The 12,895-nt window shown below is 47.3% G+C and overlaps 1 protein-coding gene across 3 annotated transcripts in view; it reads right to left on the bottom strand.

Moving 5' to 3' along the window:
• The window catches only part of ntm (neurotrimin), a 413,623-nt gene that overhangs the window by 9,899 nt on the left and 390,829 nt on the right, over positions 1-12,895 (bottom strand). For 2 of the 3 annotated variants that reach the window (XM_067397810.1, XM_067397809.1), the window contains 4 exons: positions 12,574-12,705; positions 3,618-3,738; positions 933-1,084; positions 588-623 (listed from right to left, as the gene is read on the bottom strand). In XM_067397810.1, the coding sequence (XP_067253911.1) occupies positions 588-623; positions 933-1,084; positions 3,618-3,738; positions 12,574-12,705 (441 nt within the window). The remainder of the gene's footprint in view (positions 1-587; positions 624-932; positions 1,085-3,617; positions 3,739-12,573; positions 12,706-12,895) is intronic. The other variant, XM_067397811.1, reaches the window with a different exon arrangement.

Genomic DNA, 12,895 nt, shown 5'->3' on the forward strand with positions numbered 1-12,895 from the left:
AGTAATAATGAAGCACTCACAATTCCACAAACATCAAAAGTCATCATATGATGCAAACATGTACTTACAAACAGTGGATGAGAGCATGCATTGACATAATGAAGCCATGCCATGGTGGAGGAAGGTTAGACAGGAAAGAAAGTGACAGAAAAGAAAGAGAAACATGTTTAGGCTACAGAAAACAGAGACCCATTCATCAACCCACAGTGACTGAAGGCAGAATGAGGCATGTCAGTACCCCGCCAATTCCGAGCGGCAATTGAGACTGTCACTCAATGTGTTGAATATATTATTGACATTACAAAATGGGATTTTAAGCTAATAACCCCTTAATAGGAATAGCAAGTGGCCAATTTACAATCTGACAATCACATTCTGTCAGACGAGGCACGACAATTATATTACCCTGTTCAAATCAGGGAAAATTTGTGAGTCGACCTCGCCGATAAACTATATCAGCAACTTGGCATCGTCACATTGCGGTTGATGTGAAAATAACCATGTTTGCATCTTCTTTGGTTATTAAACGCACTGGAACATGCTTTAGAAGGTGATCAGAACACTACATTCCCATGCACACTACTAACCTTGCAATAGCGTTGAACTAGTGGGTTCAATTATTTCTACATCAACAAAAAACAAACATAAAAACATGAATCAAAAGCAAATGAAGGAGAATCCTGAGATGGAAATCTCAAAGATTAATAGTTTCACGGGTCAGAAACTACCAAGTGGAAATTCATAATGTTTACAGGAACGTTATCAGCTGGAAGTTCTGCTTTCGTTCAGCTTTGTTGAACGAAAGTTTAAGCAAAAAATGAGACATAACTATCTTCCAAACCACCATTTGTACATTAAACTTATCGAAGAATTGTGAAGAGGCTCCAAACTGCTTTAAAACTTGATTAAAACCATCAGCCACTGAAACTTACCGTATAGGACGATGCTTGTGTTAGCGCTCCCAAGTTTGTTGATAGCGACACAAGTGTAATTGCCGTAGTCTGCCTCGGACACGTTGAAAAAAGTCAGCTTTGAAAGTGCTCCGGCATCCTCGATCTCTATGCCATCAAAGCCATTGAAGATCCTGGGAAACAGTCAGCAAATGGAGAGACTTGAATCAGCCCGGCCTTGTTTACGCTACATCAGAGCCTCCTTTGAAGCTTGAGGTTACATTTATGACAGCATCAACATTTTCGGACGCAGATTGCGGTGGGCCTGGATACATTCAAAGGAGGCAAAACTGCAGGATTGAATTACTGGCAGCAACACGCAGAGGGACATGCACACGCGCGCTTATGCACATTTAATTATGATACAACATTGTGACAACTTATTCTTCACTTGACATCAAAGACAGTTTGAGAGAACATACTGAGACGCATCCAGCCAAAGGCACTCAAATGTGAAGTATTTTTCTGTTGAAAACAGTAAATGTATGACAGCACATCTAGTTAGACATGTGCAGCTAATATATTTGTCCTTCACCTCTCAGCGTCACTATCAATATTATAAAGCTGACGTATTGTAGAGCAAATACAATAAACTCGTGTCAATAACTAGCTGTTACTGTACAAATCGCTTGTAGTAAAAACCAAACAAACTGGGTCACACTATTAGGTGTCTAACTACTATGTACTTGCATCAAAAAAAAATGTCGGGTACAATTGCAAAACACATTTTGGCTTCAAAGGTGGGATACAAGTAAGGTTACGGACAGGTTCCATGGTATGGTTAGATTTAAGGATGGGTTAAGGTGTAAGGAAAGGGTTAACATTATAATATATATGTTTATATATAATTATAATTATATATTTTAAACTATTGTTACTAAGTTTAATGAATAATAATTAAACAATATACATTTATTAAATTGCTAATTAATAAATGTTCACCTTTTGTATTATTATTGTTGTCTCTAGTAATTATGTGTCTGATTTTTTAATTTTGAGTTCATTTTAAACCAGTCATATAGTAATTTTTAAACAGTAGTTGGGTTAAATAAAACTGCCCAGTACGTTGGGCAAACATTTAACCCAACCGCTGGGTTAAAACAACCCAGTCATAGGGTTTGTCCAAATTTCAACCCAACTTGGGTTGTTTTTAACCCAGCATTTTTTAGAATGTACTTACCCACAAAAGTACAGAGTAGTGTAAGGTAACTACATGGGTTAAGTTAAGGTTTAGGGGTAGGACAGGGTTAGTATAGCCTGACGTGGTCATACTCAATTCTAGTCAGAATATGAGTCTGATACTGCTCCATTGGGCTTTGATTATGGGGGCGTATTTCAACCGATCCAGGAAAGACCTCAATTGGATAGACCTACAACCAATCAGAGCTACAGAGTAAGTGACGTATGTTGAGCGACGGATAGTTGTCAACAGAACTCTTCTTAGCGACCATCGGGGCCAGCTGATAAATCAAACTTTTGCCGAATCCTGTAGGAAGGACGGCAAAGACATCTTTCCCATCGACAAATGCCTTGATCGCGGTCCTCTGTTCCTCTTTTAAAATGAATGCACTGTCGATCTTCTATAACGGACGCGATGGCGGAATCTACACATCTCAGTTCTTCAACAACAGCCATCATTGTTGTAAACTAATTGACCTTTCGCAAAGACTCACCCCCCTTAGTTACTGTTGCTTTGTCCGACAAGCCGTGGTCGGTCACGCCACACAGAGTGGAAAATACATCGCGGAGCAAAGCGGAAACTGACAACACGTCGACAGACAAGACAGGACAGGTTACTTATGATATTAAACAGAGCCCCAGCTTTCAAACTGTAGTTAATAAAAAAATTCAAACAATAAAACCGTTTTGTGGCTCTTTAATGTGTTGTGACCATGATCGTGACAGATTGCTGTAGCGCCTCAGCTCAAGAGGCTCGTTAACCGATCATCTCTTTCTACTAGTCCATTTATAGCATCTAATAAGCATGAATGAACATGAGAATGAATGTTTTTTCAAACGCGGAAAGACGTCAATATGCACAATTTTTCAAGTTTAACTCCACCGATGTTAATCTTCTAACTCCTGACTGCTTTGTCGGACAAAAGCGGATGCGGCGTTCTGATTGGTTATATCGCTTGTCAATCAAACTCCCCAAGCGCTCTTTGATGACGTGGCTGATTACGTTTCTGGTGATAATCTGTCAATCATCGCCCTGACAATGTGATTGGTCCGAACAGTTTTTGTTCGGGCATAATTACTCCTCTACGGATCGAGTCCAGACCGAACTCCCCGACCTCAAAATGTTGTGGGCGGGGCTAAGTTCGGCTGGCATCCAGGCTAGGGTTAGTACCTAGTAAGTGTCATTACTAATAAGTACATAGTATGTTCATGCAAAACAGGACTGTAAAATAAAGTGCTACCAATCTAACTATATGCAGGTATTTTTTAGAATATTAGTACAATGTAAAAACATGTAAGTGCACAATAAGTGCATTGTACCAAATGAATGATTTAAATGGCATAGCAGTTTAAGTCATATAATATAGTGGGATCAAAATTCAGTATTGTTATTGTAACCATCTATAATTCCATAAACTTCTAGGTTATGGTTTTTTTCCCAAAGAAAGGAACAGATGAAGCAGAATATCCTGAAGTGATATGCCATACCTCCTGTCATCTCTGTACCACTCAAAATCTGCCTCGGGTACAGCATCTGCCTCACACTCCAGGACACCTCTCTGACCCAGGGTCACACCAACATCTCTGCCATCTGAAACACTGGGAGGGTCTAAACACACAAAACCACAAGAGAGTTAGTGAACTTCAGCATATTTACTGACCATCATATGGCAAATAAATAAATATTGTACACAAAGTGAGGTTCAGAAGTTGTAAAACACAAGTAATGATGCTTTTAGGGGTGGGCGATATGACCAAAATCTTATACCACGATATGAATAATTTTATTTCACAATAACAATATATATCAAAAAATAGTTATTTTTGAAACCATTGAAATTTAATAATTCCTGTGACCAATTTCAATATCACAAAAAACTAATAGTAGCCAAACTAAAAAAGAAAGAAAGAAAGAAAAAGCTTACTGAAGACATGTAAACAGTCAGTGATAAAATAAAAACAAATAAATTAATTAAAAGCATATAGGAAAACAAAATAACAGAGACAATGAAATAGACCTACCTGAAAAATTTCAGGCACTAGAAAAAAGAAATACTACATAAATTGTATAATGTAATCAAATTTATGTCAAAAACACTTCATAGACTTTAATTAAATTAAAATTTACACTTGTTTTCTTGTAAAATCACTTGTTCCCTTTCAGTCGGTCACGTTCGACGTACGTCAGTAGTGACCGACGAATTGGGATATCGCTTAGAGAGCCCTATCATCTTCGTGTAAACTAAAACAAGCCAATGGAATTGGCGTGCGATATTTGCATAATGCGCACCGCCCCCGACAGGTGTATATAAATAGGAAGCAGATGCAATCGCACTCTGTCTTTCGCTTCGGAGCCATTCACTGGTGTCCTGTTTTAGAAAACTCCTTTCTTCGTTTGTTTTATTCTAAAACATTGCCTCAGAAGAGGATTTACAGCGAGCTTTCAGTGCTGGTGAAAGGGCACGTTCAGCGAGGGCGCGAGTCTCCGAGGAGCTGAGCTATAAGCTCGAAAACTGCTGTTTTCACAGCAACACAAAGAGTGTGTGCGTGTGTAGCGATTTGGGCCGGTTCCTCGGTGTGTCAGGGAGTGGTGTACCTGACACATCGCATCGCTCACTGGGTGCTTCAGCACGAGTGAGTTGACTTCCCCTTCTAAAAGAGCTTTACAGACGAACCCTGACAGTATGTCATTTCGTCTGTGCGTTAATGGGTGCGGTCGTTCCCTGGTCCCTGCTGATGGGCACAATCGTTGCATCTCGTGTTTGGGCATTCTGCACGCTGAAGCAGCTTTTGTGGATGGTTCATGTTCCCATTGCGGGAACATGACTATCGCGATGCTGAGGTCGAGACTCTCCTTCCTGAAGTCTCAGGAAGCGGGGGTCCCCTCTCCTATGCTGCGTACGACCATTTTTTCCGGCCCCGGGAACCGGAATGACGGTACGGCGCTGTATAGGAAGGGTGACCGGAGGATTACGGTCAGGGCTTCCCCGCCGAGCGGAAACGAACCTCGGGCCCCTGCCGCCTCGTCAGCACCGCAACCCATCGTGCCACCGTTGGTTTCCGCTGGGCCCTCTACGGACTGTCCAGCCGTTACCTTTGGTGTGCTGGCGGCGGATCGGATGTCGATCGCTGCATCGGAAGGTGAGCCTGAGTCCTCGGGGGAGGATTCGGACGCGCTGCCGCCCGGGACGGTAGCGTTGCCCGAGTCGGATCCCGAGCTCATGGCTGTACTCTCCCGGGCCGCCTTGTGCGTCGGGCTTGAGTGGAACCCTCCACCCTGTCCCGGCCCATCTCGGTTGGACGATTGGTACTTGGCGGGGGGTCGCGCTGGTCAAATCCAGCGTCCCGCCCCAATGCCTTTCTTCCCGGAAGTACACGATGAGGTGACCAGGTCTTGGCAAGCTCCGCATGGGGCTCGTACAGGGCCTGGTCCCTCGTCCGCCTTCACCTCCCTGGACGGCGGGCTAGCCAGGGGGTACGCGAAGATCCCGCCAGTCGAGCGGTCTGTTGCGACGCAGTTGTGTCCAACGGCCGCTGGCTGGCGCGGTGAGCCGCGTCTCCCGTCCCAGGCCTGTGAATTCTCAGCCGGTCTGACTGAGAAAGCTTACAGTGCCTGTGGGCAGGCTGCCTCTGCCCTGCACGCGATGGCCCTTTTGCAGGTCTATCAGGCAAAAGCGCTGTCGCAGATGCCCCAGGAAGGTCCTGACCAACAGCTGCTTGGGGAGCTGCGCGCTGCCACTGACCTTGCCCTCCGGGCAACGAAGGTGACAGCGTGTTCTGTTGGCCAGGCGATGTCTACTCTGGTAGCCCAGCAACGCCACCTCTGGCTGACCTTGGCAGACATGAGGGAGACCGACAAACATCGGTTCCTGGATTCCCCCGTGTCTCCGGTCGGCCTTTTCGGCGACGCGGTGGAGAGCTGTGCCCAACAGTCCTCCGCTGCACAGAAGCCGGCTGAGGCTATCAGACATGTCATGCCACGGCGGTCCGCTGCTGCCTCCACCCAGCCGCCCGTGGCTCAGCCTCAGCCCGCTTGTCGCCGAGGGCGCCCGCCTGCGTCTTCCTCCGCCCCTGCTAAGTTGGCAAAGCAGCAGCCTACACCAGCCAAACAGCAAGGTGCCGGGCGCGGACGTGGTGCCCAGCCCGTCTCTGCCAGCCAGGTGGCAAGCGGTCGGGGAAAACTCGGCCCTGAGACGGGCGACCTGGAGCGGAAGGTTCCTGCCCTTTGGGAGAGTATTCCATCTGCTCTCCCACCCCCGGAGGAGGGCCGGGGGGGATTTTGTGGCGGCTGTCCATCTACCGCCGCTGGCTCTCCGGAGTCCAGCGGTACCCACTTTGCCACAAAAAGAGCAGTTTCCTCAAACTCCAGGTCACAACAGGGGGTGTCTGCCAGTGTGCCAGACTCCGCCTCGCCGCTGACAGCTCCCTCCCCATTCGCCAGCAGGTGGCAGTGTGATGGTGCAGACCGCGTCCTGTGCGCCGTCTCCCATGCACACTGCTGCCTCGCAGAGTCCGACCCCACTCCGGGCCGCCCTCAAGCCGTCCGAGTCGGGTCCCTCTCTGCCTTGCTGCCCCACCCCCGGTGCGTCTGTGGTGCCTTTGGTCCCGCTGGCTCAGTGTCTGGAAGCGTGGATAGCGCTCCCCAGCCTGTCCAGTGGGCTCACTCGTACTATCAGACTCGGCTATGCGATTCAGTTCGCCCGGCGTCCCCCGGTCTTCAGGGCTGTCCACTTCACTCAGGTGTCGTTGGAAAAAGGGCGGTGGGCTACGGCCAATCCTGGACCGTCCCCAGGATTGGTTTGCAGCAATAGACCTGAAGGACGCGTACTTTCATGTCTCGATTCTGCCTCGACACAGACCCTTCCTAGGTCGGTCTGTGTTCGAGGGTCGGGCATGTCAGTACAAAGTCCTACCCGACATGGTTGTAGCTCCCAGCCGGTTGGGTCTTCAGGTCAACTGGGACAAGAGCAAACTCGCTCCCGGGTAGAGGATCTCTTGTTTCGGTCTCGAGCTAGACTCGGTCGCACGGACTGCGCGTCTCACCGAGGTGCGCGCCCAGTCGGTGTTGAACTGCCTGAGCTCGCTCAAGTGCAGGACAGCGGCTCCACTGAAAGATTTTCAGAGGCTCCTGGGGCATATGGCATCTGCAGCCGCGGTAACGCCGCTCGGATTGCTTCATATGAGACCGCTTCAACACTGGCTCCGCGGCCGGGTCCCGAGATGGGCGTGGCAGTGCGGCACGCTCCGTGTCCCTGTGACACCGAGCTGCCGTCGCACCCTTGTCCGGTGGTTGGACCCTTCGTTCCTGTGGGCCGGAGTACCCCTCGAACGAGTGTCCAGGCACGCTGTGGTCTCCACAGATGTCTCTGCCACGGGATGGGGGGCCACGTACAACGGGCATGCAGTGACAGGTCTTTGGACGGGGCCTCAGCTGCATTGGCATACCAATTGCCTCGAGTTGCTAGCGGTTCGTCTTGCGCTGGTCCGCTTCAAGGAGCTGTTGTCAGGCAAGCACGTTCTAGTCCGCTCACTAAGCACTGCGGCCGTTGCGTACACCTACCGTCAAGGTGGTCTACGCTTCCGTCGCATGTGGCAACTCGCCCGCCATCTCTTGTTGTGGAGTCAGAAGGATCTGAGGTCCCTTCGGGCCACTCGTGTCTCAGGTGTGCTCAACCGTGCAGCCGACGAGCTGTCACGGCAGCATCTACTTGCGGGCGAGTGGCGGCTCCACCCCCAGGCGGTCCAGCTGATTTGGCAGCGTTTCGGCGAGGCCCAGGTAGTCCTGTTTGCCTCCCCAGAAACTGCCCTCCACCAGTGGTTTTATTCCCTGACCGGCGGCACGCTCGGCACGGATGCCCTGGCACACAGCTGGCCCCCGGGTCTGCGCAAACATGCGTTTCCCCCAGTGAGCCTTCTCGCACAACTCATGTGCAAGGTCAGGGAGGACGGGGAGCAGGTTCTGTTAGTGGCTCCGTACTGGCCCACTCGGACCTGATTCTCAGACCTCATTCTCCTCGCGACAGCACCTCCCTGGCCGATTCCTCTGAGGAAGGAGAAGAGCCTGACTCAGAGACGGGGCACCCTGTGGCACCCGCGTCCCGATCTGTGGAACCTCCACGTGTGGTCCCTGGACGGGATGCGGAGGTTCTGAGTGATCTCCCGCAAGCGGTCGTAGACACCATCACTTCCGCTAGAGCTCCTTCCACTAGGAACCTCTACGCGTTGAAGTGGAACCTGTTCGTCGAATGGTGCGCCTCTCGCCGAGAGGACCCCCGATCATGTTCGGTCGGATCCGTGCTTTCCTTTCTGCAAGATGGGTTGGAGCGAAGGCTGTCTCCCTCCACCCTCAAGGTGTATGTTGCCGCTATTGCCGCACATCACCATGCAGTTGAGGGTAAGTCCCTGGGGAAACACGATCTGATCGTCAGATTCCTGAGGGGGGCCAGGAGACTGAATCCTCCTCGCCCTTCCTCCGTACCCTCTTGGGATTTGACCCTGGTTCTCACAGCTCTCCGGGGTCATCCCTTCGAACCTTTGCAATCAGTCGACCTGAAACTAATGTCTCTTAAGACGGTTCTTCTGGTTGCATTGGCTTCCCTGAAGAGGGTAGGGGATCTGCATGCATTTTCGGTCGACGAAACGTGCCTAGAATTCGGGCCCGGTGCTTCTCACGTCATCCTGAGACCCCGGCCTGGACACGTGCCCAAGGTTCCTACCACTCCCTTCAGAGATCAGGTAGTGAACCTGCAAGCGCTGCCCTCGGAGGAGGCAGACCCAGCCCTAGCTTTGCTCTGTCCCGTCCGCGCTCTGCGCGTTTACGTGGATAGAACGCGAAGCTTCAGGACCTCAGATCAGCTCTTCATCTGTTACGGAGGCCAGCAGAAGGGAAAGGCTGTCTCCAAGCAGAGGATGGCCCACTGGATAGTGGATGCCATCGCCTTGGCGTACGAATCCCAGGGCGTGCCTTGCCCGCTCGGGTTGAGAGCCCACTCCACCAGAGGGGTGGCCTCTTCCTGGGCGCTGGCTCATGGCGCCTCGCTGACAGATATCTGTAGAGCTGCGGGCTGGGCGACACCTAACACGTTCGCTAGGTTTTATAGCCTACGTGTAGAGCTGGTATCCTCGCGTGTACTCGCATCCACTAGTCGGTAGACGTGTTGTACCCGCTCTAAGTGTCGGCTTGCAATGCCATTCCCGCCACTGGCCGGATACGTGCATACTTTCACTCCAGTCGTGTTCCCCGCTGGCGAACCCTGTCGAGTTCCTCCGCCTCCCCCTTCGGCTCGGACATTGCGGAGTGTCTGATGCCAGGCCTACATCCGTCGCTGACGCTGTCTGTTGGCTGGGGCCCATATGTCGTGACCCCTCTACGTGAGCGGTCCCATATGTGTATTTTCCACGGTTTAAAACTCCCTACGGGCCGAGTCCGTGTCTTTCCCTTAGCAGAGCCAGCTCTGCTGTCACCTGTCAGATGAGTCTCCCCCTAACCAGGTGGAGCCATCCCAGGGACTCCATATGCGTACTGCCCCCCCGGGCCAGTCCATGTGTGTATTTCCCACATAAACTCCTCCCCCATTGGGTAGGTAGTGGTCTCCGCAGCGTCCCTTACGGGTTCGCTTCCCCAGTGTGTCTAGTTTACTTAGTGGGTAGTGGTTAGACAGCAGTAGACTCTCTCGGTGTAAGCTCGCCCCCTTCACCGCCAGCCGGTGCTATGGGCGGCTGAGCTTGCGCTGGGCACTGGAAGGGGTTTCGTAACTGTGGCGCTTTAGTTGGGATCCCAATTCGTCGGTCACTACTGACGTACGTCGAACGTGACCGACTGAAAGGGAACGTCTCGGTTACGTATGTAACCCTCGTTCCCTGAAGGAGGGAACGGAGACGTACGTCCTGTCGCCACAGTTTCTGTACCCTCGCTGCAGTGCGGACACCAGTTGTCTCCTCAGCGAAAAACAGAGTGCGATTGCATCTGCTTCCTATTTATATACACCTGTCGGGGGCGGTGCGCATTATGCAAATATCGCACGCCAATTCCATTGGCTTGTTTTAGTTTACACGAAGATGATAGGGCTCTCTAAGCGATATCCCAATTCGTCGGTCACTACTGATGTACGTCTCCGTTCCCTCCTTAAGGGAACGAGGGTTACATACGTAACCGAGACGTTTTTAAACCACAATGCTTAGGGTTAGTTAACCCAAAAATGACAATTCTGTAATTAATTACTCACCCTCATGTCATTACAAACCCTTCATTCATCTTCAGAACACAAATTAAGATGTTTTCAATGAAATCCGAGAGGAATATGACTCAAAATAATCGCCTTTTTCAAGGTCCAGAGGTGTCCAGACATTGTTAAAAAAAAAAAAGGTTAATGTAACTGCAGAGGCTCAACCTTAATTTTATGAAGCAACAAGAATGCATTTTGTGCGCAAAAACAAAACTAATGACTTTATTCAACAATTTTTCCTCTTCCCTGTCAGTCTGTTACACAGTTGACGCAGTGAACGAATTGCAGAGCTTCCGTGTTTACGTCCGAATGCTGGCTCAGTACCATAAATCCGTTTAGTCAGAAAAGCTGGTATTGTCCACTGTCAAGGCATCGCGAGTTCACGTTTTACAGCAGAAACCGACAAGGGCACTTGTGGGTTTCTGCTGTAAAACATGAACTCGCGATGCCTTGACAGTGGACAATACCGGCTTTTCTGACTTGAGATTCAGGTTTGGTGACAAGGCTGCTAGTCACTTCAAAAAAACGCGCTAGCTGAGGGGAGTTTCGTCAAAGCTGACTAAAAGTGATCGGGGATTTATAATTTTGACGTGCGAGAGAGTGTGTGTTAATATATATATATATATAATATTATATTATATATATATATATATATATATATATATATATATATATATATATATATATATATATATAAAATACTTTCAATGAACTTTAATTTTGTAAGTTATCTGTATTTTTTGGAGTTATTATTATTTAATCAAAACAACCTAACTGCAGTTTGACTGATATTACTTAAGAATAAACTGAGAATTAATAAAAATGGAGTTATCTGTCTTTGCAAATGAACTCTTTAAGTATTCTCGTCGCTTCATAAAATTAAGGTTGTACCGCTGCAGTCACGTCGACTTTTTTTAATAATGTTTTTAGCACCTATCTGGACCTTGAAAGTACTGATTATATTGCTGTCTATGGACGAGTCATATTCCTCTCGGATTTCATAAAAAATGTCTTAATTTGTGTTCCGAAGATGTATGAAGGTCTTATGGGTGTAGAACGACATGAGGTTGATTAATTAATGACAGCATTTTCATTTTTGGGTGAACTAACCCTTTAAAAACACATGCAAATTATAAGCTTTTGTGACCGTGCAGCACAGCAACGGTTTATCATGCCCACCCCTAGATTCTTTATTTTGCATTTTAAAGGGTTAGTTCACCCAAAAAGGAAAATTCTGTCATTTATTACTTACCCTCATGCCGTTCTACACCCGTAAGACCTTCGTTCATCTTCGGAAGACAAATTAAGATATTTTAGTTGAAATCCGATAACTCAGTGAGGCCTCCATAGCCAGCAATGACATTTCCTCTCTCAACTTCCATAAAGGTACAAAAACACAGTTCATGTGAGTACAGTGGTTCAATATTAATATTATAAATCGACAAGAATATTTTTGATGCGCCAAAAAACAAAAGAACGACCTTTTTAGTGATGGCCGATTTCAAAACACTGCTTCAGGAAGCTTCGGAGCGTTATGAATCAGCATATCGAATCATGATTCAGATCGCGTGTCAAACTGTCAAACTGCTATAATCACGTGACTTTGGTGCTCCGAACAGCTGATTCGATACACTGATTCATTATGCTCCGAAGCTTCCTGAAGCAGTGTTTTGAAATAGGCCATCACTATATAAGTCGTTATTTTGTTTTTTGGCACACCAAAAATATTCTCGTCGCTTTATAATATTAATATTGAACCACTGTACTCACATGAACCTATTTAGATGTGTTTTTAATACCTTTATGGATCTTGAGAGAGGAAATGTCATAGCTCCCTATGCAGGCCTCACTGAGCCATCGGATTTCAACTAAAATATCTTAATTTGTGTTCTGAAGATTAACGAAGGTCTTACAGGTGTGGAACGGCTTGAGGGTGAGTAATAAATTACAGAATTTAATTTTTTTGGTTGAACTAACCCTTCAAGACATTTCATTACAAATTTTATTAATATTTTAAATGTATTTAATAAAATTCTAAAAGTTTTTGTACATTTATAGATTTAAATAAATAAACACATTTTGTAAAAAAAAAAAAGTGGGTTAAAAAGTAATAAATTATTTACTTAATTTTGAAAAACAGTCTTTTGGGCATTTGTTGTATCCTATATGTTGCATATGTATGTGTAGCATATGTTGCTGTAAATTCATGAGATACTTACAATTGACTGTGAGCTCAACAGTCTGTGTGTCTACTGCAATGTCGTTCGCTGCGGTGCATTCGTACACTCCTGCTCTATATCTACTGATGAAGGGAATCTCCAGAACCTCATTGTCTGAACCTAGGCTGTCATCTAGAGAAAAAGAAAAAAAAAAAAAGAAAAAAACATTAAAATATGATGATATTAAGATCTGTTATATTAAAGCTCTCAAAAAAGACGAGGGTTGTCCAGCTTTACTCATATTTCCTCAAAGGAAAACTACAACAAGAACAAACAACTGTGATTGGTTTGTAGGAATTTTAATCCTGGAACAACAAAGTGT

This window comes from Chanodichthys erythropterus, chromosome 10, assembly GCF_024489055.1.
Source record: "Chanodichthys erythropterus isolate Z2021 chromosome 10, ASM2448905v1, whole genome shotgun sequence".
NCBI classification, from domain to species: Eukaryota; Metazoa; Chordata; class Actinopteri; order Cypriniformes; family Xenocyprididae; genus Chanodichthys; species Chanodichthys erythropterus.